Source organism: Heptranchias perlo, chromosome 22 (assembly GCF_035084215.1).
Source record: "Heptranchias perlo isolate sHepPer1 chromosome 22, sHepPer1.hap1, whole genome shotgun sequence".
NCBI lineage: Eukaryota > Metazoa > Chordata > Chondrichthyes > Hexanchiformes > Hexanchidae > Heptranchias > Heptranchias perlo.
This window is the reverse complement of record NC_090346.1, coordinates 23,892,811-23,920,326: the sequence shown is the minus strand read 5'-3', so window position 1 is coordinate 23,920,326 and position 27,516 is coordinate 23,892,811. Positions and strand designations below refer to the sequence as shown.

At 43.0% G+C, this 27,516-nt stretch overlaps 1 protein-coding gene across 1 annotated transcript in view; it reads right to left on the bottom strand.

The window, feature by feature from the left end:
* LOC137340965 (uncharacterized) overlaps positions 1-27,516 on the bottom strand; it is a 125,938-nt gene that overhangs the window by 12,566 nt on the left and 85,856 nt on the right. The window contains exons 29-35 of the mRNA XM_068003775.1: positions 26,036-26,223; positions 24,953-25,050; positions 19,014-19,198; positions 15,222-15,424; positions 14,123-14,285; positions 10,583-10,692; positions 1,739-1,861 (exon numbers count right to left, since the gene is read on the bottom strand). Coding sequence (XP_067859876.1) covers positions 1,739-1,861; positions 10,583-10,692; positions 14,123-14,285; positions 15,222-15,424; positions 19,014-19,198; positions 24,953-25,050; positions 26,036-26,223 — 1,070 coding nt within the window. The remainder of the gene's footprint in view (positions 1-1,738; positions 1,862-10,582; positions 10,693-14,122; positions 14,286-15,221; positions 15,425-19,013; positions 19,199-24,952; positions 25,051-26,035; positions 26,224-27,516) is intronic.

Sequence of the window (27,516 nt, the reverse complement as noted above, 5' to 3'; positions counted from 1 at the left end):
GTCTCTCCCTCTGTCTCATAGGTGTTAGAAATTAGAATCTCAGTCTCACAGGTGAGACTGTGATTCTAATTTACTTTTGTGATAAAAATTTACTTTTTCTAACTGCTAACAAGACACGGATGGAGATAATTAATTAGTTTCAAAGTATCCTATAGGGCGTGTTGTGTTTGGTTAATTGATGTTATCAGGGAGTCATAAAACCTACTCAACATATTTATTCACGTAAACCTGTTGTATCCCAGTATTTGCTAAGAATAAGTTGCACTCATTTCACAACAAATGCTGATACATACAAATAAGAGGAAAAGCAGTACAATCCTGAAATATCATATTTTCAAACACACTGGGCTCGATTTTACCCGCCCAGCGGGAATGGTGCGTGGAAGGGGTTAAAATTTAACAATTCTACCTTCCAGCTCCAACCCGCTGCCTTCCTGGGTGTTTAAATTTTTACTACCCCAAATCAGCCCATTGACAAGGCTCCCGCAAAAGGCAGGCGGGGGCCTAGTTAACAATCAAAAGTCGTGGCCCTATGACATCTCAGCGCTGCGACGTAGAATTAACTGAACATCAGGGGGAGTGCCGCGCTGTCGGCTGCCCGGCAGCAGATCCAAGGCGAGAGGTGCTAACTGGCTGAGGTAAGTATTGAAGATCTGCTCCTTTTAGAACTCCATGTGGGGAAGGAGGAGCAGGAGTGCTCCCCCCAGGCTCCTCGAGGAGTCTTTGGGCCTCTACAGCCCTGGCCTACCTCCCCCGATCTCACTGGAACTCCTGATCCCTGATCCCTGATCTCATGCACAGCCTTCCTTCCGCTGGCTGCCAGGGACCGTTACCATGGATCCCCGGCTGCGGCCTCCTACCACTAAAGTCCTACTCCTGCCCATCGGCCAGGCAGTCAATTTGGCTGGGGGTCGGGCGGAAACCTGCAGATCTTTACTTAAATGAGGCCCTGCTATTAAAATTGGCACTGCCTCCATGTCCGCGGCCACGCTGGGTTCATCGCCCGCCACCGGGCTCCCCTGCACCCTTCCTGTCCTTTCGTTAATATTGAGGCCATTGACTCCAGCAGGAGTGCAGTGGAATGCACTGGAAAATGTCCAGGACCTGGATTTGCCAAGAGTTTTCAAGGTGCCATTTCTGGGTGGGAGGTCAGCTCATCTAAAATGCATTCCCTTGTATCAGAGGAGGCAGAGATTTCCTATCCTTCCCCAACCTCAGTGGAACGCAGCAAAAAGGTTGGAGGCCAGTGAAATGAGGTATACCGGCCTCCTGAAGGGAGCAACTAGGTCCCGGGGTAGCAGCCTGGACCCCTGAGGAACTGGTAAGTTTTTTTTTAATTATTGCCCCCCTCCTAGAAAAACAATATTGTTTCTTCCGGGGGGGATAAGGGAGGAGAAACTGAGCAACTCTTTCTCTCCCTGCTGGATGCTAGCAGCTGCCAGAGTTTCCAGCCTGTGTGGGCTGACACACGTCCTAGATGTGCCCATAATGGCACGGGCACCCCCTAGGCCCATGCAAACGAGGTGCCCTCCCACTCATCCTGCAGACAGTGGAAGGCAGGGTACAATACTGGCGTAACTGCCGGAATTGAGGCCCCTGCATATTAAATTGACATTTATATCGCTTTCTGGTGATGTATTATGAGGTACCGTTTATTCATGAGAGGTAAGGTTATCCATTAGGACACAAGATACATAAAACTGAGTATTTCCACCATTGCCATTATACAGTGACTTACCACTCTGAAACAGTTTCTGAGTGGTGAATAGGTGCCTTTGAATAACGTTTTGCAGATGTATTGAAAAGCACTGCCAACGCACAGCTTAACCTTCTTGGCAGAAGTGCGACACGGTGCATCAACCTATTGAAAATAGAGGAAAGATAGTTAAGATGTGACTCACTGCAAAGAAATCCTGCAAAACTATCTGGAGGATGTACTGCATTTTGTGATAAGTTGTCATTAGCACGTTGTTTCCCTTGTGCTTGCCTAGTCTAGTTGTGTGGAACTAGACAAGAGCATTTGATGGATTGCAAAGCCACTAGGGAAGTAATATTTCTTTTACTTAGTCTGTTGAAGAAATTGCAGCATGATTTCATCCTGTGTGACAATATAAATGCCACCATTGTGTTTGCTCATCTAGAAAGCTTTATATAAAATGAACAGCTTCATGTTCTACAGTGACAAACCCAGTAATGCGAATTACAAGCGGCTGAAGCTTTAACACTCCACTGAGTACTCCTTTTTAAGGGGTTTATTCCTCACTGGAGTAAATGCACAGCATTCTTGACATCAATAGCATTTCTCAAAATGAATGATCTGACCTCAGTAGATCCGACAGCAGGATAGAGCCATGATTTTCATGAGTCTTCCTCTGGCCATCAGATCAATTGCCTCATCCCCTGGCCTGCTAATGCACTGAACCAGTTCAGTGTATCTCGTGCAAATGGCATGATGCAAAATAGCATCTTGATGCTCGCACACTGATGTGCTGGGACCAGCTGAACATCAAATACCCAGGCTCTCTGCTAGGTGTGTTATGACATGATGCATCCAGACCTGCCCCAACCCTGAACTTTAATTGACCTGGTTCAATGTAAGGTTTGGAACCCTGTTTTCTGTACGTAACCAAGGTTAAAAAGAGAATGCATTGCAAACAAAAAACCTTTGTTTTCTACTTAAAATTAACAGCCAGAACAACAAATCTTTCAGGTGATAAATGGCCAGCTCGCAGTTAAAAATCACTCCCAATCACTTTCAAATGACCATTTCTTTCTGGATGTCTCAATTCTATGCAAAAGGGAAATAAATGATCTTAATTCACTTTACATTTTTAAATCAGTAGGTTTAGTCCTCTTTAACAACAGGAGAAGCATGCTATAAACTGATGAACAAAAACACATAAAACACAATAATGCTTTACAATTCCAGAGCAGAGACTTCGCTACAAATGACCCAGCCAAATGTATTTTTATTTGTACTGATGGATTTTCTTTCTGGTCAGTCAAAAAATTGTCACACTCAGTAATTTAATCAGCATCTTTGAATTGATTACGGGGGTAACATGATCAATCATTCTTATAACTTCTTAAAATTTGAATATCCCAATTTAATGTGTTTTTATGCTTTATTGAATGTTTTTAATTAAAGGTTGATTAGAAAGTGTGGCACATATACATGATGGACTTAGTGTTCAATTTTACTCGAATGACATTTGCAAAATGCTTTCGGTAGCTTCTGCACTGCAATTCAGCATTATGATGTGGTCACATCTGTTTGCAGCTTTACCATATTATAGTGATGAAAAGGTGCTTTAAATTTACTTAAGATAAAGTCAACTGCACTTGAGAATTAAAATCAGAAAATGCTGGAAACGCAAAGCAAGGTGCTTAGCATCTGACAGACAAAGACAGGCTATTGTTTTGAATGTGATCCTTTATCACAGTGTTGTAAAATACATTAGCCACTAGCCACATGTGGCTAACTCAATATCCAGATGTTGCTAATTGCATTTTTGATTAGTAAATAAAAGTGAGTAATAGACATCATCATTAGGCATGTGACCTCAATATTCATGTTCGCACAATGTGCATTTGTTATTAAAATTGTAAGACAAAAAGCAGAGGGGTAAATCTTGACATTGTGCGATAGTGTAAAATGGGTGATAGTGAGTCGGCAGCCCATTTTACATTGCTCATAATTTTTATTTTTGGGAGAGATGTAAAATGGGCTGCCGACTCGTTATCACTCCTTTTATAAACTGGTTATTAACTGAGGCAAGCATTGGGCTTCTTGGTCTCCACAGTTGAAAAATCATGGGCACAATTTTAAAAGGGTGGCGGGATAGCAGCAGGGGGGGTGGGGGGTGGGGGGTGGGGGGAGTCGTCAATGGGCGTGTGGGTAACCCGAATAATAAAAACTTACCGTTCCCCACCCGATCGCAACTTAATTGGTGGCCATTAATCTTGTTTCCGGGTTTGCCGTCCAAAAGCTGTGCAGCGGGCGGACTGCACACCAGCATGATCTGCTGTCAGCTGGAGAGTCTCGATTTAAAGGGCCATTGCTCCAATGGATTTTGCTGGAGCAAGGAGCAAGGAGACACAATGGAGCAGCAGAGTGGCACGGCTGCTCCAAGATTCAGCGATGCCTCACTTGAGGTGCTGCTTGCTGGGGTGAGGAGGAGGAGGAGAGAACTATTTTACCCGGCCGACAGGAGGAAGCGCCCTGCCTCTGCCACCAAGAAGGCCTGGCCCGAGATGGCAGAGGAGGTCACGAGCAGAAGCAACATATCCCGCACCTGGGTCCAGTGCAGGAAGCGTTTCAATGACCTAACTAGGTCAGCGAAAGTGAGTACACTTATTGATTCTCCTGCATTCCGTGTCGCACATCACTCCCCATCCCACCTCACATCATTCTGCACTGCCAAGACTACTCCATCACATCACTCCCCACTTAAGGCTCATCCTCAACTTACAAGCACTTCCTCAGCACTTCCTTACCTCTCCATTTGTGACCCCATCACTAGCACTCACCCCAATCCTGATCCAATGTGATGTCTCTGTCTGATACTCACCCTCTGATGCACCTCTTTCACGGTCAGCCTCACCCAAAGCAATGGATTCATCGGCTGACCACTTCACCCTCACTCACTCACACGCCTGTACTTTCTTCCCTTCTGGATGAGAGCGTAAAATGCACAGGAGAGGGCGAGGACTGGAGGCGGGCCACAACAAGTAGTGGTCCTTACAGAGGCAGAGGAGGAGGCTCTGGAGCTCAGCCGCCCCCTCGAGTGCCTGTCCGTTGGGGACGCCGAGACTGGCACCCCACAAACGTCTGGTGACACAATTTTAACATTCATCACATACAACACAAATTGTTGTTAACAATGCTTGGCATGTTGAACAGCTCTATGCTCATCGCAACAGGACACATCTGTGATGATGCTTAATATTGCCTTCTGTTCTCTTACAGGCCCGCTCAACGACCGCAGTGACGGGAGAGGGCGATTCCTCAGAGGAGCTCCCGGCCTCTGAGGGCGCACCGTCACATCTTAGTGAGCTATCCACCAGTGCAGATACTCACACTTCGGTGGGTCCTAGTCCTCAGTTAGTTGGGTTGGCACCAGGTGAGTCACCACACACAAGTGAGCATGGGCAGACACTGGTGGCAGGGGCAGCTGTGGAGAGTCCACGTCAGTGGGAGCACTCCTCTCCAGGCTCTGCTCAGCTGGACGCAGATGCTGAACCCCGGGGGCCATCCTTTAAAAGGAGAATAATCGAGGATCAGCAGCACATTTGCAAGATACTGGAACTGGTGCCACGCACACTCTCCACAATAGTGCAGAGGATGGAGGAGTCCAACTCCTGCATTAATGGAATGGTGGCACAGATACGGGAGGGAATTTCTGAGATATTGTCACAGGGACGTGAGCAAGTGTCTGAGATAGTGTCGCAGGTAAGTGCGGGAATGTCTGTGAAGGAGAGAAGGCTAGCCTCCATTGAGCTTCAAGCACGGCTCATAAATGAGTCCATTCAGGTCCTGACAATAGCCATTCGGACTCAGGGAGAACAACATTCTGTCACCTTAAACAGGCAGACAGAAACTTTACAACTGGGCTTCCAAGGCATCACACATGTCCTCCAAACTGTTGTCCAGCAGGTTGGTAGGAGTGACATGGGCCTGGCCCAGCAGAGGGATGATAGCGAAATGGGACATGGAAGTGGAGACGCCACTCAAAGTGCTCCCACGTCTCACCTGTTGCCCCCCTCTCAACCAGCACCCGCAATGCTGCCTCCTCTCCAGGTGGCCGAGTCTGCCTCTGCACAGGTACAGGTGGATTGTCTTTGGAGGGACCCTCACGGGCTCCAAAACAAAGAGGGCATAGGCCCAAAGCATCTTAGCAGTGCGGGCATGAACAAGAGCAACCTGCCACTACCTGTGCTGCAGCCACAGGGGTTGCACTATGTAGAAGTGGTAGGAAGAGAGAGGCTAAGGTTTTGTGATCATAAGGGTATTTGAAAAGACTGTCATGTCTTTCATTTATATTTGGATTTTGATAAAGTCACATTAAATGTTATCATTCTCACCACTACTGCCACGTTTGCCCATATTGCCCATTCTTGACTGGCTTTTGTGATAGCGCTCTCTCATGTGTTTCATGCCACCCGGTGGGTGACTTTACAGTGGGTATATGTGTAGTTGCAGGACTGTTTTGTGCAGAGGTGGTGGGGGGTGGCTGGTGTTGGTGCTGCTCTTTCCAGGTGGTGTGAGGACTGGAATATTCTCGCTGTGATCTTATAAGCACCGTTCACGTATGAGTGACTCCCTGGCCTCACGAGCAGCAAGGTGAGCCGCTGCTCTGCCGATGGGTTCGTCCTCCTCCTCCTCCTGAATGTTCATTGCAGATGTGAATGCTGGATGTGGGCATGGGGCCTCATCAACTGGTACCCTTCTCTGTAGCGCCATGTTGTGCAGGACACAATGCACTACTATAATGCGACCCACTCTCGCTGGTGCCTCTTGAAGCGCTTCCCCAGATCGATTGAGGCGCCAAAATCGCATCTTCAGCATTCCTGTCGCATGTTCAATGACCAATTTGCTGTCGATGTGGCTGTCGTTGTATCAACACCGTTGCTCGCTGATGGGGTTCCTCAGAGATGTCATCAGCCACTTGTGCAGGGGGTATCCCTTGTCCCCGAGGAGTTAGCCCTTAAGGCTGTTCGGTGCGTGGAAGAGTTCCGGGATGTTGGATTCCCTCAGAATGAACGAATCATGGCAGCTGCCAGGGAATCTGGTGCACACGTGAAGGAATCTTTTGCTGTGGTCTCAAACAAGCTGAGCATTGATCGAGTGATAACCTTCTCTGTTGATGAACAGTCCTGGCTCGTGTGGAGGTGCTCTGATTGCTATATGGGTGCGATCAATTGCACCCTGTACCCGTGGGAAGCCAGCCACAGAGTGGAATCCCACTGCCCTCTCTGTCTGGCTGAAGTTGTCCATGGGGAAGTTGATGTATTGCGAGGCCCTGTGAAACAAACTGTCAGTGACCTGTCTTATGCACTTGTGGGCAGACGACAGAGACCCCGGCGATGTCACCTGGAATGATCCAGAGTCGAAGAAGTTGAGGGCAGTGGTGACTTTAACAGCAATTGGTAATGAGATGCCGCCAGGCCCAGCCGGGAGCTTGACCAGGCTGCAGATGTCTGTGACCACCTGGCACCTCACTCTCAGCCTCAGTATGCACTGCTCCTTAGAGAGATCCAGGAAGCTGAGCCTCAGTCTGTAGACCCTCTGATGAGGGTAGTGCCTCCTGTGACGTTCTTCCCCTCTGTGCTCTTGTGCAGGTGCCTGTGGCGCAGCACTGTGTTGCGGAGCTACAAGTGGCGGAAGTGCACGCCGTGCCTGGTGAGGATGGTGATGTTCCTCGTCCTCGGACATACTGATGAATGCAGCCATCGCGCCCCCAATCCTGATGGTGTCAGTTTGAGGGGGCCCAAAAAGATGGTAAATTTGTGTAAACAGAACAATTCTGAGTGGAAACCAAGAATTCTCAGTCTAAACACAAAGATCTCCCAGCCAAAAGTTTGTCTGAGAGAACTGAGTGTCCTGCTGCAATAACTCACCTTTTATCCCCATCTGTCAAACAGGGATTTAAATGGCCAAATGGCTGCCGGCTGAAACACGACTACTTTCCCATGACGTGCTTCACACAGCACGGGAAACACGTTGAGGCAGCGTTGAAATCGCTTGCCTTCATTCTTAATTAGATTTATTTACATTTCAAGTACTTTAAGTACTTGAATTACTGTTAAAATATTGTCCCGCTGGCTTTAATTGAGGGGCTTCTGGGTTTGGAATGGCGCGTGCACCCAGATGACACCCAGAAGGTCATGTGCTTTCTTCAGCGGGTTGGAGCCGGGATTTCTGCCCACTCCTCAAAAGCCCAATTTTCTCTGCCACCAACCCCCCCCCCCCCACCGCCTCCAACACACCCACACTTTTCTTTTAAAATCATGCCCCATGACGTTACAGGAGCTTGGCTCAGTATCTGCAGAGCACATGGCCATTGGACTGGACTGAGTTACAGGGAGCAGACAGTAGGAGATCCTGACACAGGGAGTAAATGTTAGGATTAAGGGCTGGGCAGATTCCGGTTAAGATGACCAAGTTTAAAACAAAGCATTCAAAATTATAAGGTAAATAAGGTATACTATTGCCACTGATTGATGAATCAGTAATAAGAATCAGTAATCAGTATCAGTAATAATATTTAACATTATTACTAAAAGACCAAAGGGGAGATGCTAGGTGAATGTTTTTTTATTATTAGCACATGAAATGCACTTTGTTATGAAATCAGGTGTGCTGTAGATACCTTCTTGGCTTCAGTGGTGTTGATCACTCCTATAAGCGATCTAAGGGTCACGTTTTTATGGGGGTTGACTCACATTGCCTTATATCTACTTGTACAATAGCATTACTTGGGGATGTCACAATAACATCCCCTTGTGATCGGGACTGGATATGCATATCTTTCGCTCGTCTATTTCTTCAATTTCTCCAATGAGGGACTGAGCTATCATTAGGCGAGACATGGCTTCATTGGATTGTTAAGGTAAAAATACAGAGTAACAGTTTTACTTAGTTCAACTGGTAAAACAACAGACCGGGAATCAGTGTCTCTGCACAGACCTGGAGTCAGCAACTCTGTACAGTCCTGGAGTCAGTGTCTCTGTACAGACAGGGAGTACATGGCTCTGTACAGACCGGGAGACACTGATTCCATGACTGTACAGAGTAACGATGTAACGATATAAAAATAATAAACATGCTACACCAACCCAGATCAGCTGGTTATTTTAGTTAACAAACAGGAAACCTCCTGTGCATTTTGTCTTGGGCAGAACCTTCTTTCACTTGTCTCCTGTCTTTTGCTGAGCCTGCATAGCACCCTAATACCCAAAAAAAATCTCTCTCTCTCTTTCTCTTTCCAACATTGAGTGTGAGGCTTTTTTCCAATTACCTAGGCAAACCAATGAACTGCTAATTTTTAGTCTTGGGGAAAACAACTTCCAATTTGCATATTAACCACCTTTCATCCAGGAGCCTTTTTTTTAACCTTGTGAGAATACAGTTTTGTTTAAAAATAAACATAACATTAAATTTAACTCATATTTTCAAATTCTTTCCATGGAAAATTTGTCAGAGCATCCTGAAATGTGACGACGTTACCAGAAACTGCGGTATAAGAGAATCCATAATAGCTTTAAAGAAAGGAATGGATAAGCATTTGAAAAACAAAAAATAAAATGAATGGGGCAAGGGCAAGGAAATGGGACTAAATGGGTAGTCTATCAGAGAGCGGGCACAGGCACAATACACCAAATGGCCTCCTTCTTGTACTGTAAATTTTCTAAAGGGGGACTTTTAAATCTCCCCGATCGACGGGAAAGGTGTGGGGGAGCAGTTAAAATAGAGTGGATGAGCCTCCTGCCGAACTCCAATGGGAGCCTCATTAATAAATGCACGAGCTGGAGTGCTGCTCCGGGTCCCACAAAGAAAGTTCGGTCCTCACTGCCCTGGGCTCCCCAACCCACAAGACCCTGCGAACACCTCCTTAGATTTACCTTGCTGCCGGTGGTTTTGTTCTGATGCCTACCCCTACCCACCGCGCCCCCCCACCGCTGCTGCTTTCTGCCGGAAATGGCTGATCAGTTGACTGGCGCGATTCAAATGAAACCCGGCAGTTAAAATTTGACTGGCCCCCGACTCACGCTCCCGCGCAGGATTGCTGACCGCTCCCATTGGTTTCCCACCGAGAGGTAAAATCGGCCCTCATGACACTAAAGCTTGCTGGGAGAACATCTCCCTGAATGCACTGCACACAACCGCAGAGGCAAAAAAAAAGTCTGGAAAATGATTAGTCCACGCAGAACTAGACAGCCCATGATTTCCACAATACCCATCAAATAAAAAGTGAAGGATACATTTCGTGTGATCTACTAGTGCGCTTTGTGAAAAGTCTATTTAGATGTTATATTATATAAAAACATTTCAGACTGTTGGCCCAGACAAATGATACATTTGGCCATCACAGTTAACCAGATGTTTCAGTTGAAAGGTCAATAATACAGAGAGCAGCCATCAATACTGTGCAGTGACATGTTTCATTCTAGATTTAATATCCTGGCTGTAGTCAACACTCTAGTAAGTTAAATGGCTCTCAACTGAGTTATCAATGTGAGAATTACACAAACTTGGGTAGGAAAATGATTAATAATTGTAAAATCTGAATATAGGTCCATGACTTTGTATAACATGCTAATTATAATATACGTTTGAACACAGTTGTTTATATTTTATCTTAACAACGATCAATTTTTATTAGAATTGAGCACAATATTAAATTCACTTTGACAATAAGCATCTTCTCAGTCGTTCAGTTTATAATAATAAACACAACAAATCCATCACTGGCTGTGGAAGTGTCTCAGACCTGTATTTCATAAGAATTGCAGTTATTAGAAAGCATTCAGTGACAGTAACCTCCCCACCTCCTCCAGTGTGCTGGAATCAATGCTTTACCTGCCACTTCTGTGCAAACTCTTGCACATTCTCAGTCTGTGAGTGGTTGGGTAGCGTGAACTCATTTCCAACTTCATTATCATTAGTGCCGAACAGGCCAGCTGATATACCTATAAATAACATGTAAAATCATGTATAATAAACTCTGTCTGATCATTTCTATCAGTTAGCATAACATATTTATTTTGATGCTAGCATTTTTGTGATTGCTGTTAAGTTCATGGCGCCCTTATACTACAAGAGACTGTCCGATTATTAAAAAGAGGCACCATTAGCAATAAAAGTCATTGTTATAACTTTGTTGTTTGTTATGGTGATGATATAATTTATGGTGGCACAAAATGGCATACAGCTTTCCGACTGTTTCCTTTTGCTTTAGTTATTTTCTTCACCTATTTTTTCCCCTTCCCTCTTGAAGGTGCTGACGTTGACTTTTGCTGGGGGTATGGTTCCTTAGACATTAACAACCTCTGGTACCTTGCTCAAGTGGCCATGTATAAGCCTAGACATCGATTTCCAGTGAGAGGCATTACAAATGAGCGCAATCCTGTCCCCATCCAATGTCCACACATGTGCAGTTTACTGCATGAGTTACTGGATAGCTGCCAGGAGTGGGAACTTTGATTATCTTTGATCTACCTAGCGCAGGGGCGCCTACCCTGTCCTGGCCGGCGATGTACCACATTATGTAGTGTGTTTACCACTAAGACATCATGGGACTGTGTTTATTCACCCCTCCCAATCACCTCCTCCAGCCCTACAAACCTCTGAGAACTCCGTGTTCCTCCAATTCTGGCCTCTTGTGCATCCCCGATTTCTTTTGCCCCACCATTGGAGGCCGTGTCTTCACCTGTCAAGGGCCTAAGCTTGGAATTTCCTTCCTAAACCTCTCCACCTCTCTCTCCTCATTTAAGACACTCCTCAAAACCTACCTCTTTGACCAAGCTTTTGGTCACCTCTCCTAATATTTCCTTATGTGGCTTGGTGTCAAATTTTTCTGATATCACTCCTACGAAGAACCTTGGGATGTTTTACTACATTAAAGGTGCTATATAAATGCAAGTTGCTGTTGTATTTCTGCTGTTTTCCCTCCCACTGTTGACAGCTTAATATTGCAAGGATGTTGAGGTTTGGAAACTGAAGGACCGTTTAGCCTTTTGGATTCAAATGACAGTACAAAACACCATAAAATTAGCTGATCAGAACAATTCTGCTTCCTTTAGAGGAGTTCCGGTCTCAATCCAGATAAAACAGAACATTCAAATAGCCATCAAGATTTTACATATAAATAGTAAATACTTTGACTTGGATATTAATTTTAAATCACATCTGAAAACGTGCAGTCACAAGAAGCTGAACATCTGTAAAAGAGATTACATCCTTTTTAAAATTAGAAATTTATTAACAAGCAGGATCCTCTGCCAAATGTTCTGAATTCCATGTTACACAGAAACCAGTCCTGTCCCTTGCATCTTCCATCGCCAGGGATCTATGACTGCTTCCTGTTCAGTGCGTTCTGGGAAAGATGAAATCACTGTAGTTGGCTGGTGCAGCGGAGCTATTAAACTTTACAACTTTACAATAAAACTTTCCAGAGATTTTTAGACCATAAAAACAATATTTATTCTGTTATGAGCCAAGTATTTCTGGAAAGTTTTACAGCACAGCACAGGCTGTGAAGATGCCATGCTTCTTAGAAAACAATGCACAAAGAGTGGGAAAGAGCACCTTAGAAGCAGTTAAATCTGTTTGATAACATTTTTTGTGTATGGCCTGTATGTTGAGTCTGCCATTAATTTTATGACTGTAGAGCTGTCGAGGCCCTGGCCAATTTTCTTCTTTATTGGTTAATTGTTTTAGTCTCTGTTTTTCTCCTTTTCAATTGGTTATTTTCTATTATTATTCACCAGTAATATTACACAAAACCTTTGGCTCATAGCAGAGTAAATACTATTGTTTTGTAATCAGAACATTTCTGGAAAGTTTTATTATAGAGTTTTGCTGCAATGCATCAGCCAACCAGAGTGATTTGATTTTTCCGAAGGACAAATTGCATAACAAGCAGTCACTTACATTTTCTCTCTAATCACATTTCATCAAAAAACAAATTGTAATTCAACCAAAAAAAAAATCTATTCAATCAAAAATTCTCCCCTGGATATATTATCAAAACAACTCCCCACCCACCTCACTACATACCCCATATAATGAACTTTTATTGTTTTTACGTTATAAATTTTAACAATTCAGAAGATTAACCCATAAGCTTACCCGTCCCATCTTCCAGTCACTCTAAGAACTCACACCACCCTCACACATTCCAACACACCTGACCAGGCCTCACCAACACTGCCAGCCCCACGTACACCCTTACCTGTCTTGCGAGCCCAGCTCAGCTCACCCAACTGAGGCTAATAGTTTGAGCCAAGCGTCCATCATGGGCGCTCAGCCTCCAAAACAACACAAGCACAAAGAACACAATTAGAAGGAGAGGATGATACTATATAATCAAGCAACCAGATTATAACTCCTAGAATTCATCCAAGCCCTGGGCATCACCACATGCTCCCTCCTACTCTGCAGCAGCCTCTGCTCCTACTGCACCCTCATGTCCACAGCCCTGACCTGGCTGCCCACGCCTACTCCTCCAAAATCATCTCCTCTGCTCTCCCTCCAGTCTCTCTCAACTCCACTCCAGCTGTGTGCCCCAATACAACCTGGGTTTCGCCACCTGCTCCCTTTTCTCACTTATTTTTAAAAAGCACAGTGGGCAAATTGATTCTTTAATAAAAGGCTAAAAAGTATGGAGATTACACTGAATGATATTATCGTACAAACACTTAATACATTCATATCAAATTCCTTTCTCCTCTTTTAACTGAGGCATTAATCTTTGTAAAATAAACATACAGAGGAATTTGATACAAATGCACTAAGTGTTCATATGATAATATCACACAGTGTAATTTCCAAGTCATGTTGCTTTTTTAAATTAAGAATTCAATATGATGGTATTGCACTGGGTAACATCCAGGCTAAAGAATTCATTGTGATCTTGTGATTTAATCACAATTTATGCTGTTAAGGCTTAATACATAATTTAAAATGCATGCAAATGTTATTAAGTATAAAAATAAATATTATTTGCCCAAACAGATTGTAAAATGGAATCACAAAAGGAGGATAATTACAATGAATATAAGAGGAAATTAAAGATTGCAAGAAATAAATTTTAAAAACAAATTGTTATGAAAAGCAAACAAAACACAAATAATTTGGGAATAGCACAGATAATTTTAAAATATTAAACAGTATATTAAAAATAATGTTTAATATTTTCATCTATGAGCCATGTCATAGGAAATAACCTATTAATAGAAGACATTGTCATCTGTTTCTAAACACTTGGCAGAGGATTGTGTTTATAAGTTAACTATTAAAAGTTCCATCATTTTTAAACAGCGTTTGGTTCCCCTTTAAATGGTTAAGCATACTTACACTATGGTTACAATTTTAATTGTAAATATTCCTAGCACTAACCATGGTACCACCCAGGGACAGTTAGACTGCAGATTTCATGTTGCATATCACACGATACAGTAACTCCATTTTGATTTGACACCTTGACTTCATTAAGATCCCTTTTGACTGTCACTCCATTCTTCACAATAGGTAGTTCACTGGCTTTGCAGTTCTCTTCAACCTATGGAAAACAACTTGTCTTATATTTTTAATATTTTATTGTATTATCTAATTGTTCTATTTCTTTTTAATAAATAGAAACACTAAGAAGCTCAGATCAATATAACCAGTGATATTAAAAGATAAACCAAATAAGATCCAAGCTTCTACACTAATTAGTCATATATGTGCCAATGATGTAACGTGCAAACATTGGCATTATGGGATAGATTTTCAACTTGCTGCTCAAGCATTGCAGTGCCAATCCACAACCCCTGTTGTACGCCCGAGTGGCAAGTTGAAAATCTACCTATGTTCAATGAAAGCTGAGATTTACAAAAGAGAACAAGATTGGACACTGGCTTACACATTCGTGCCATTTTAAAAATGTATTCACAGCAGCATGCATTCTTATAATCAGTCAGCATAATTGTGCTTATTGGTACAGAGGATTTACATAATTTTTATGACTAGAAGAACAAAATAAATTGACAGCACAGACACAACTTTAAAGAACAAATCAATTGGTTAAATGTTAAAAGCCATACACTCTACTCCTTCAATTCAAAATCACTTATTATTGAAAAATAATTGAGTTATCCAGTAGTTTGAATTAAGCAATTTCAGTAAAACAGCATTGAAAGCATTTTTCCACTGATTTAAATTGGAATTAAGCAACTTTGAATTAAGACTGCAGTAACATCCGGTGCTCCCTTGAAGATAACTTTAAATATCACTCAGTAAACAAAAGGAAGCTTCCCTGAAGCAGGCTTTGACCTTCTGAACATCATTGATAAAGACAACCACAGGATACATTAGTCAACCATTACATCCTTTCCAGGCTGTTTCATTTTAAAAGATTCTTATTCCAAGCAGAGGGCTGATGTACATTAGTGTGGGTGTGATGGGAGAGAGAGCATCTGTGTTAGTCTGAACTTGAAAGCAGGCATGTTTTTACCTTTACTCCTGGGTAGATATCAATGGTGGTCTGGTTCATTTCCACATGGAGTGAGTTCATGCCATCACTCTCGTGATTCAGTAACACCGTGAATGTGTTCCTCTGGAAATCTTTAGCTAAAAGAAAACTGCACTTGCTGGCAAAATCATACATCTTCCCATCAAATGTCACATAATGTTTGTTTCCAATGAGTAGGGCTTGATCTATGGAACATTTAAGGAAAGACTTTCAAAATTTCATAAAGTATTGCTCTGAATATAAATATTTACATTTAGATTACTTTTAAATTAAAAACAGATTTCAAATAAGTACAGAACATCTTTCCCCTCTGGTGTCATGCAATGAACACTGTTGCCAAGATAAGTTTGCAATCAACAGTGAAAACTGGATTTTACCAGTTAAGTTTAGCATTCTTGCCCGAAGTTAAAAATATTTCAAAATAATAAATTAGCTAGCATGTGGTATGTTACTTTCGTAAGACTGAATGCCCATATGGTGTTACATTGATGTTCTGCCACTACTTGGGAGATTATATTGGTGAGAATCACAAGATAAAAAAGGATGAGGAAGATCAAATAAGCCCACTTTAGCTCATCCGTCCAGATGATCCATCCAGTCCCCCATCACATGACTCTTGACTAACTCCAACGGTCTTCTCCTCCATATCTGACAAGAAGTCTATTCCAAGTGTTCATTACTCTTTGTGTGAAGAAATTCTCATTGACATCAGCCCTTAATTTTCCTGTCACCAGCTGAACCGATGCTCACTGGCCTACTGTTGTAGATTACCTTCATTTAACCTTTCTACACTATTTAACCTATATATGTTCTTATTCCTATGTCCTGCCACATTCCATTGAACCCTTGTCTTGTAAAGATTACACTGGCTTAATGGGACATTTGAATGGAATGTGACTCCCTGCGGCCATCTGTGGTGATGCTGCAGTTGCACATTCTGGCAACCAGGTACTGTAGCAAGGAATCTTTACCATCAACCCGCACTCTCTCTGCCTACTCTCCAAGTTTGTATTTTTAGACGGTAGCTTTATTTCTTCCAGTATTTTAATTCTTAGTAGGTATTTCAATAATGGATAGATAGATTTTTCATTTACTCTTCTGAAGCCCATCACAGGAGCTGCCTTTCGGAATCTATTTTGCTTCCCACTTCAATGGACTTTGCCATCCAGCCTTGAGCTGCCTGTTGCTCTTGGTAATACTTTATTAAAAAGTAAGTTGCCATTCGTTCTCCAAGCTCCTCTGTCCAGGTTCTCCTCAGTACCTCTGGCCCGACTCACCACCCCAAGCTCTTCCTGCTGCAGATGTGTTCCTGCTGGATGGCTCCCCGTCCTCAATATCAGCACCATTGCTCTCACCGTTGGTTCATGGCCTCTGGATTACTGTTTCCCACTCCCAGCCCAGTTACTGCTACCAGTGCTCTGTTCGTTACCCATACATTGATTGGGGGCGATTTTTAGGGCCTATGCTGGGCGAAAATGGGGTGGAGCTCCGTAATTCATGGTGCAGCACTTACTGTCCGGTTCCTGCTTCCGCCTCAACTGCCACCATGTTTCAGGCCGGAGGCTACTTTTAATATTTTAATAAGGATCCTACACCATTTGTAGGACCCCAACCCAATTTTCAACTTTTAATGGATGGAGTGCTGTGGGCCACATTTGCTTCCCACTATGGGCTCGGAATTTATAGTGGAGCTTTCAATTGTTATCACTTCCCTGATTTTTTCAAGGCCATTCACCCTCAGTTTCTTTAATTTTCTTTCATAGTTAAGTACTCTGATACAGGGGATCAGCCTTGTTGCTTTTCTCTGCAATCCTTTCAGGGCTACAGTGATTCCCCTGTGTCTTAATGACCAAAATGTGACAACATTCAAGGTATGGTCTGACCAGGGCACTGTACCAATTTTAGCATAATGTGTGATTTATACTCTATTGTCTTGGCTATATAGCTCGACATTCAGTTCACTTTATTGATTGTTGCTTCAAGTGACTTGATATGTTAAGATTTTAATGGAATGAAAATATGGCAGGCTCTGGCCCTGCCAGAACATCAGGTGATGACAAATATCTACCCCCTGGATTGCACAGCAAACAAAAATGCAACCTTGCTCCTCCCCCCAGTTGAGCAATCATTCTTTGATTACACATCAAACTCACATTCATCCCCAAACACCTCCACAGAAAAGAAACATGTAGAATGAACCAGAAATTTCCTCCCGTTCCAGTGAGCAGAGATTGCCGGATTGGATTTCAATCCCAAAATAACCCTAACTATGGAACAAAAGTGATGAGTTGGAGCCAAACATTTATCCCCAACCTCCCCTCCCCACCCCATTCTAACAATGATCAGAAATTCCATATTGGAATGCAAACCCACATTAAATCCATTTTAATTCCCCTTCCCACTCCTACTGTGACCTTTCTGTCCTCAGCCTCTTACACTGTTCCAATGAAGCTCAATGTGAGCTCAATGAACAGCACCTTATCTTTCGTTTAGGCACTTTACAACCTTCTGGACTCAACATTGATGTCAGTAACTTCAGATCATAACCATTACTCCCATTTTTTCAGTCAGCAAGTGCTGGTAATGGTTCTGCTGTTGCCATTTACAGCTTCTCCTGACCAATCTTTTGTTTCTTTACTTGTCCCATTACCACCTTCCTTGCCTTGTACCATCATCCCTTTTGTCATTTAATCACTCGTACCCTCTACCGTAACACAGACATTCCCTTTTGTTCTTTCCTTCCCTCCTCTCTCTCCCCGCCTTTCCCAGGCTCTGTACTTGCTCAAAAACTTTAACTCTTCCAGTTCTGACAAAAGGTCTTCTTCCTGAAACGTTAACTCTGTTTTTTTCTCCACAGACGCTGCCTCACTTGCTGAGCTTCTCCAGCATTTTCTGTTTTTTATTTCAGATTTCCAGCATCCGCAGTATTTTGCTTTTAATTCCTACCCTACACTGAGCATAAATATTGGTATTATACCCCAGCTCCCCATTGGATTTCCCCACCCCACTGAGCAGAGAGAACACAATCCTCCCCAGCACTGAGCCTCCCTCTTCCCCAAGGAGCAGAAATATCTAGCCCAGCCATGTAATGGATTTCCTCCTTGCCTACTCTCCTCCTCCTTCTCCTTCTCCCCTCTTCCACCTCCTCTACTTTTTCTCCCTCTTCCTACTGCCTCCTCCTCCCACACCTCCCTCCTCTCCATCCTTACCTCCTTACTCTCACCTTCTCCATCACACAGGAGATGGGGAGTATTAGTAGAGGATTGTAATCCATCTCCTGAACGTATTGCCAAAGCCATTCTTTTGAACGTCACAAGGAGGAATGTCCAGTTGACTCGGTCAAATATCTTTTTACATTCTAACAGTGTACCAGAGTAGGTGTACCACAGTCGCTTGGTTTTAGCCCCGGAGAGGCAGCCCTGTATAAAACCTGTTTGGCCTGTGCAGACCAGCCCATGGAGAACCTCCGCGGAAATTTCAAGCGACCGTGAATTAATGTTTTCTTTAAAAGCGTCAGTACTTGTGAGTGCATGGAAATCATTAAAAAAAGTGGTAAATTTTGAGAGGCACGAATGTGGTAGCTGAAGTCCAAAGTCAGCCATACCACTCAATGCTGGCATGCTATTGGATACTTCAATGCCAATCCACTTTTGTACAGAAAATAATTTATAATAATAATGCATTTATATAGCATATCACTTAGAAGATTCTCAGAGTGCTTCACGTAATGAGTTAGTTTGAAGTCCACTGACTGTTAAGTAGGCAAAAACTTACGTTCAAATGGACTGTCCATCATCCTGCGTTTTAGTCTGTAATATTCTGCTACTAGGTTTATGTTGTACAGGCTCCTGAGTGCCTTTATCAGCTTGGTTTCAACAAGGTAGTTGGTAATGTTAGCCACATCAAGCAACTGCTCCCCCATAGGCAACAATGGCACATTCACTGTGACAGAACAATCTCTGCAAAATAGACCCATTACACATGAAAGAATGAAAGATAACAGTAAATTGTTGAGCTTACTGAGTCTAATTTAACTGCAATGTGGCAATAAATATTTATTAACTGGTCTGAAAATGAGCTTTTCAAATGTTACTGTTATGGTTTGCTGAATGCCAGTAATATTGAAAGAAAGGTTAACTAGTACTGTGGGGGAGGGTTTAAACTAATTTGGCAGGGGGATGGGCACCAGAATGAAACATTAGAGAGGAGAAACAAGGACTGGGAGGGACAAGTAGGGACAATAGAGTAAAGAAGAGTTCAGAAATAGGAAGGATCAGACACGGGGCAAATGTGAGGCAGCTTAAGATGAGTTTGGGGTGCACGTTCCCCTCCAAGTCACACACCATCCCGACTTGGAAATATATCGCCGTTCCTTCATCGTCGCTGGGTCAAAATCCTGGCACTCCCTTCCTAACAGCACTGTGGGAGAACCTTCACCACATGGACTGCAGCGGTTCAAGAAGGCGGCTCACCACCACCTTCTCGAGGGCAATTAGGGATGGGCAATAAATTCCGGCCTCGCCAGCGACGCCCACATCCCATGAACGAATAAAAAAAAATGTGCATAAATGTATGTAGTGTGGTAAATAAGGTTGGTGAGCTGCAGGCTCAAGTCGCCAAATGGGACTAGGATATAGTGGCAATAACAGAGATCTGACTCAAGGGCGGGATTGGGTACTTAATACTCCTGGCTGCAAAGTATTCAGGAAAGATAAGGAAGGAAAGAAAGGAGGTGGTGCAGTATTGATCAAATAAACTATTATAGCACTGGAAAGGGATGATGTAGTTGAGGGTTTAAAGACAGAAACTACTTGGTTAGAATTAGGGAACAATAGAGGAGCTATTACACTACTGCATGTATACCATAGGCCACCAAATAGTGGGAAGGAGATAGAGGAGCTAATTTGCAGGCAAGTTACAGTAAGATGCAAGAAATATAGAGTAGTGATAATGGGGGACTTCAATTATACCAATATAGACTGGGACAGTAACAATGTAAAGGGCAAGAGGGGGAGGAATTCCTGAAATGTGTACGAGAATCTTCTGGAACAGTGTGTTTCTAACCCAACGAGGAATGAAATAGTGCTGGATCTAGATCTGGGGAATGAAGTGGGGCAGGTGGAGCATGTTTCAGTGGGGGAGTATTTGGGTAACAGTGATCATAATATCATTAGGTTTAGAATAGTTATGGAAAAGGACAAGGAACAATGTGAACATACTTACCTGGAGGAGGGCTAATTTCAATGAGTTAAAATGGAATCTTGCCCAGGTGGATTGGAATCAAAAATTTGCAGGCAAAACAGTAATTGAACAATGAGAGGCCTTCAAGGAGGAGATGGTTCAGGTATAAAGTAGACACATTCCTAAGAGGGGGAAAGGAAGGGAATCCAAAGCTAAAGATATTGAGACTAAAATGAAACAGAAAAAGGAGGCTTATGACGAATGTAAGGTTCATAATAAGGTAGAGAACCAGGCTGAATACAGAAAGTACAGAGGAGATCTAAAAAAAGGGAACAAGAGGGGTAAAGAGAGAGTATAAGAATAGAATTGCGGCTAACATAAAAGGGAATTGAAAAGGTCTTTTATAAACATAAAAATAGTAAAAAGGCAGTGAAAGGAAGGGTGGGACTGCTTAGTGACAAAAAAGGGGCTCTTCTTGTGCAGGCAGAGGGCATGGCTGAGGTACTAAATGAATACTTCGCATCCGTCATTACTAGAGAAGAGGATGCTGTCATTGCAGCAGTAAAGGAGGAGGCAGTAGCGATAATGGATAGGATAAAAATAGATAAAGAGGAGGTACTTAAAAGATTGACAGTACTCAAAGTAGAAAAGTGACCCAGTCCAGATGGGATGCATCGTAGGTTATTGAGGGGAGTAAGAGTGAAAATTATGGAGGCTCTGGCCACAATCCTCCAATCCTCCTTAGATATGGGGACAGTGCTGGAGGACTGGAGGATTGCAAATATCACACCCCTATTCAAAAAAGGGGAGAGGGATAAACCCGGCAATTACAGCCCAGTCAGCCTAGCGTCAGTGGTGGAGAAACTTCTAGAGATAATAATCCGGGACAAAATTAATTGGCACTTGAAAAAGAATGGGCTAATAAATGAAGGTCAGCATGGATCTGTTAAAGAGAAATTGTGTTTGACTGACTTCATAGAACTATAGAAAGGTTACAGCACGGAAGGAGGCCATTGGGCCCATTAAGTCCGTGCCGGCTCTATGCAAGAGCAATCCAGCTAGTCCCACTCCCCCGCCCTATCCCCGTAGCCATGTAAATTTTTTCCTTTCAAATACTTATCCAGTTCCCTTTCGAAAGCCATGATTGAATCTGCCTCCACCCACCTCCCCACCCCCCGGCAGTGCATTCCAGATCCTAACCACTCGCTGTGTAAAAAAGCTTTTCCTCATGTCGCCTTTGGTTCTTTTGCCAATCACCATTTTGAACACCACTATCAAATCTCCCCTTAACCTTCTCTGTTATAAGGAGAACAACCCCAGCTTGTCCAATCACTCCACAAAACTGAAGTTCCTCATCCCTGCCACCATTCTAGTAAATCTCTTCTGCACCCTCTCTAAGGCCTTGACATCCTTCCTAAAGTGTGATGCCCAAAACTGAACATGATACTCCACTTGATTGAGTTCTTTGATGAAGTAATGGAGAGGGTTGATGAGGGCAGTGCGGTTGATGTCATGTATATGGACTTTCAAAAGGCATCTGATAAAGTACCACATAATGGACTTGTTAGCAAAATTAAAGCCCATGGAATTAAAGGGACAGTGGCAGCATGGATACAAAACTGGCGCATGGACAGAAAGCAGAGAATATTGGTGAACTATTGTTTTTCAGGCCGGAGGGAAATATGCACTGGTGTTCCCCAGGGGTCAGTATTAGGATCACTGCTGTTTTTGATATATATTCATGACCTGGACTTGGTTACAGAAGATATAATTTCAAAGTTTTCAGATGACACAAAACTTGGAAATGTAGTAAACATTGTGCAGGACAGTAACAGACTTCGGGAGGACATAGACAGACTGGTGAAATGGGTAGACACATGGCAGATTAAGTTTAACATAGAGAAGTGTGAAGTGATACATTTTTGTAGTAAGAATGAGGAGAGGCAATATAAACTAAAGGGTATAATTTTAAAGGGGGGGCAGGAACAGAGAGATCTGGGTGTGCACATCTTTGAAAGTGGCAGGACAAGTTGAGAAGGCTGTTAAAAAGGCATATGGGATCCTGGGCTTTATTAATAGAGGTATAGAGTACAAAAGCAAGGAGGTTATGCTAAATCTTTATAAAACACAGGTTAGGCCTCAGCTGGAGTATCGTGTTCAATTCTGGGCATCACACTTTAGGAAGGATGTCAAGGCCTTAGAGAGAGCGCAGAAGAGATTTACCAGAATGGTGCCAGGGATGAGGAACTTCAGTTATGTGGAGAGACTGGAGAAGCTGGGGTTCCTCTCCTTATAACAGAAGGTTAAGGGGAGATTTGATAGAGGTGTTCAAAATCATGAGCGGTTTTGATAGAGTAAATAAGGAGAAACTGTTTCCAGTGGCAGACGGGTTGGTAACCAGATGACACAGATTTAAAGTGATCGGAAAAAGAGCCAGAGGTGACATGAGGAAACATTTTTTTTTACGCAGCGAGTTGTTATGATTTGGAATGCACTGCCTGAAAGGGTTGTGAAAGCAGATTCAATAGTAACGTTTAAAAGGGAATTGGATAAATACTTGAAGGGAAAAAAATTATAGAACTATGGGGAAAGAGCAGAAGAATGGGACTAATTGGATAGCTCTTCCATAGAGCCGGCACAGGCACGATGGACGAATGGCATCCTCTTATGCTGTACCTACTATGATACTATGAAAGAACTTGCATTGATATAATGTCATTTACATCCTCCGAATGTTCCAAAGTGCTTCAGAGCCAGTGAAATACTTTAAAAGCAGATGGGGGTCTCAGTTTAACATCTCATCTAAAAGCCAGCACCTCCAATAGTGCAGCGCTCCCTCAGTACTGCACTAAACTGTCAGCCTAGATTATGTGCTCAAGTGTCTAAAATGGGGCTTGAACCCACAGGCTCAGAGGCGAGAATGCTACCACTTTGCCAAGGTTGACATAATGATCTTTTGGAAAACACATAAAATGTAACGATTAACTCAACTGAAATATGGTTACAGGTGCATGGGCCTGAAGTTTCCGCTCTAGGTGCAATCAGCATTTGGGTGCAAACTGCACCCAAAAATTGCACTGGCACATTTTACAACGGGTTTCTGATAAAATGCATTAATATAATCACAAACATGAAATCTGCCATGAATCAGCACGATTCAGCAGCTTAACATAGCGTAATCATTTTTTTTTAAAACAATCAAAAATATTCATTGATGTATTAAGAGTGATAACCTGGTGCAGTTTTATTAATACAGTTGAAAATGGGTTTATGACAAAAATAAGCATTTTTAATAAAGAACCTCTGCCTGTGAGTAACCTGATTTAAATTCACTGATAATGACTCAAAAAAACTATACTGAAGCATTTCCTACTTTGTCAGTTTCTTAGTAAATTTATATTTTTTACTATTTAAAAACATTTAAATCCTGTCTACTAGTGCCTTTGCGCCTAAGAAAACTAGCTTAATTTTAAAACCTTCCTCGAACGGCCACAGGCTGGCGCAATCGGCAGAAACTCACCATCCTAAAGATGGACAACGTGCAGGCTTGGGCTGATAAGTGGCAAGTAACATTCGCACCAGACAAGTGCCAGGCAATGACCATGTCCAACAAGAGAGAGTTTAACCACCTCCCCTTGACATTCAATGGCATTACCATCGTCGAATCCCCCACCATCAACATCCTGGGGGTCACCATTGACCAGAAACTTAACTGGACCAGCCACATAAATACTGTGGCTACGAGAGCAGGTCAGAGGCTGGGTATTCTGCGGCAAGTGACACACCTCCTGACTCCCCAAAGCCTTTCCACCATCTACAAGGCACAAGTCAGGAGTATGATGGAATACTCTCCACATGCCTGGATGAGTGCAGCTTCAACAACACTCAAGAAGCTTGACACATTCCAGGACAAAGCAGCCCGCTTGATTGGCACCCCATCCACCACCCTAAACATTCACTCCCTTCACCACCGGCGCACCGTGGCTGCAGTGTGTACTATCCACAGGATGCACTGCACCAACTCACCAAGGTTTCTTCGACAGCACCTCCCATATCCGCGACCTCTACCACCTAGAAGGACAAGGGCATCAGGCACATGGGAACAACACCAGTTGCACGTTCCCCTCCAAGTCACACACCATCCCGACTTGGAAATATATCGCTGTTCCATCATCGTTGTTGGGTCAAAATCCTGGAACTTCCTAACTAACAGCACTGTGGGAGAATCTTAACCACACGGACTTCAGCGGTTCAAGAAGGCGGCTCACCACCACCTTCTCAAGGGCAATTAGGGATGGGCAATAAATGCTGGCCTTACCAGCGATGCCCACATGCCATGAACGAACAAATAAAAATAATCCTCGTTGTTTCGAGTGCGGGGGGCGGGGGGGGGATTACGCTAGGTGCAAATTACACAGGGTGTAATTTGAAATTCCTCGATGTTTTGCGCTGATTCAGCTGGATTGCACTGAAAAAGCCAACGCAATCTAGCGGAAACTCTGGGCCATAATATTTAACATCCTGGTACTTACTCTGCTGAATGTTTGTAGAGATTTGCAAGTGGCTTTTGGATCTTGCTTGTGGCTTTGGAGATTTTTGCCTCTGCCCACTTCAACGTTTGTTGTGTTGCCTGTTTAGATATGGGGAAAAGTATTACCTTGATAAGTAATAAGACTAATAACAGCTGCAGGTAGACAATGGTGAAAATGGAATAGAATGGTGAAGGTAAATTGTTAATGCAACTGAGAAACCTTATCACCTTACAGTTGGGGCTTGATAATCCAAATGGCCTGTTCTCATGCCTTTTATTTTATGAAAAGATACCTCCTTCATTTGTTGTTCTACAGTTTCTCTAGCCACAGGCAATGTGTTCCCAAATCTCTGCCAATGCTGCTATAAAATCAACCAAGTATAGAATCATGCAGCACAAAATGAGACTATTCGGCCCATCGTGCCTGTGCCGGCTCTGAAAGAGCTATCCAATTAGTCCCACTCCCCCTGCTCTTTCCCCATAGCTCTGCAAATATTTCCTTTTTAAGTAGAGATCCAATTCCCTTTTGAAAGTCACTATAGAATCTGCTTCCACCACCCTTTTGGGCAGTGCATTCCAGATCATAACAACTTGCTGTATAAAAAGTGATACGCTATATAAACGCCTTTTAATGATCCAGTTTTACTGCATTACAGTTGAATACTGATTCAGTTCATAACAAAAAGAAGTCTAGAATTTGGGGGTAATTTTGACTTTGGGTGATGGTCCAAAACGGGAGATATCGATTCAGCTCAGATACATCACTCCTGATTTTCATTTCTATTGACTTCAATGGAGAGATGTATAACGGGCCGCAGAATTGATATCGCCCGTTTTACACTATCAACCTAAGTCAAAATTACCCCCAGTGCATTTAACAAATAAAAACCCAATCATTTTCTTGAATCTCACTTTTCCTAATTTATGGGACTGACCATGATTTTTTAAATACTTAATATGGTTAGCTGGAGCTTAGAATAGAAACAAAATTTATTTCTCCAGTATAAAAATAAACTAGATTACAAAATTAAATATTAGTGACACAAAGTATTTTCCTCTGTAGTGCAGCATTTATTGCACTTACCAAATCAAACGCTTGCTTGGTAATATGTAACACACTTTGCAGTGATTGCAGCAGCCATGTATCCTGAACCACTGTGGGTATAAAAGACTGAATTTTCTTTAGATAGTTCTCAGTTTTCTGTCTCCACTCCTGATCTAGTTCCTTCAGCGTCACATCATAGTAGGCATCCTTTAGTGTAGCCACAGGCTCTGAAAATCAAATTGATTTATCTATTAATATATGAAAAATCTTATATCTACATGTAATTCCTGTCAGCTGTTTCCATTATAACTTGCTACTCCCATATTTATAATGAAAACTTGCTATGACAACTTATCATGCTTTAATTATGCCTTCCCACCAGCGGAGGCCAAACCAGGTAATTATAGCTGTAGGCCACTGCCCAATCGCTCCCTTTGTGGAAATGGTGTAAATAGGAAAAGCCAGGTAATTGTAGCTGCTTCTCAATTCCTACGGTCAAACAGAGGGCAGTTGTAATGGCTTGTATACGCCAGGCTCCAGGTCAGTGATTATGTATTTTCCCCTCGTTTTTTTTTTAGGATTGTTCTGAATCTGTAACAAAGTTTGATGTTGTGAAGTGGAAGTCCAGTGTATAACAGACATGTAATGGGCACAAAACTTTTTTATATAAACACACACACACACACACTAGCAGATCTCTCATGATGTTGCTCACAGTGAGTCAGAGGTCGCACTGTTACAAGATGATGGGGTCAGTGAAAGAATTTGGAAGGAAGTTTGTTAGGGAGATACCCAGAAGCAGTGAAGTAAATGGGGAAGATTTTCCTGTTATTGTGCCTGGGCCACATTGGATTACCTAAGTGCAGTGTATAGAAGAACATCAGGTGGCGAGGATTGAACGCTGGTCATGGAGCTCGTCCAATTTCCTGATCATTTAAATTCATGGATGGAAAATTGAGCTGGTTCCCTTGTGGGTTTGTGAACCTCCCCATCCGATTCTTCCCTTTGCTTTGTGTGCAGATGAACCATTGCACCCAGATGGTCTAGCATAGCATAATTGCTTTTTGATTGGTTTCTGCAAAATAAATAAGTGGACTTTCCCTCACCTAGTGAAGGTAGTCAAATAAACAGATACCACAGCAGAATTTATTCAAATTCTCGGTATGAACAAAAAAAGGCAAATACTTTAAACACTTACGAAATATTACAAATTAGAAGGATTCCACTCTCTGGGCTCAATTTTAGGGGGCAATTGCGGGTGCGTTGGGGGTGGGGGGGCTCCGAAAATTGCAGAAATCCCATTCGGGTTCGGAAGCCGGCTCCAACCCACCGACTTCCGTGTTTCCCAGGGACCCACCTGTGTGCGCACGGGCGACCCGAAAACTGAAGTTCCACCGGCAATTAAAGCCAGCGGGATGACAGTTAAAGAGCCAAATGTACCTCATTGAGGTACTTAAGGCACTTTACCTGTGACAGAGTAAGTAACTGTAACGATTTTTAACTTACCTGGGCGGCTTGCC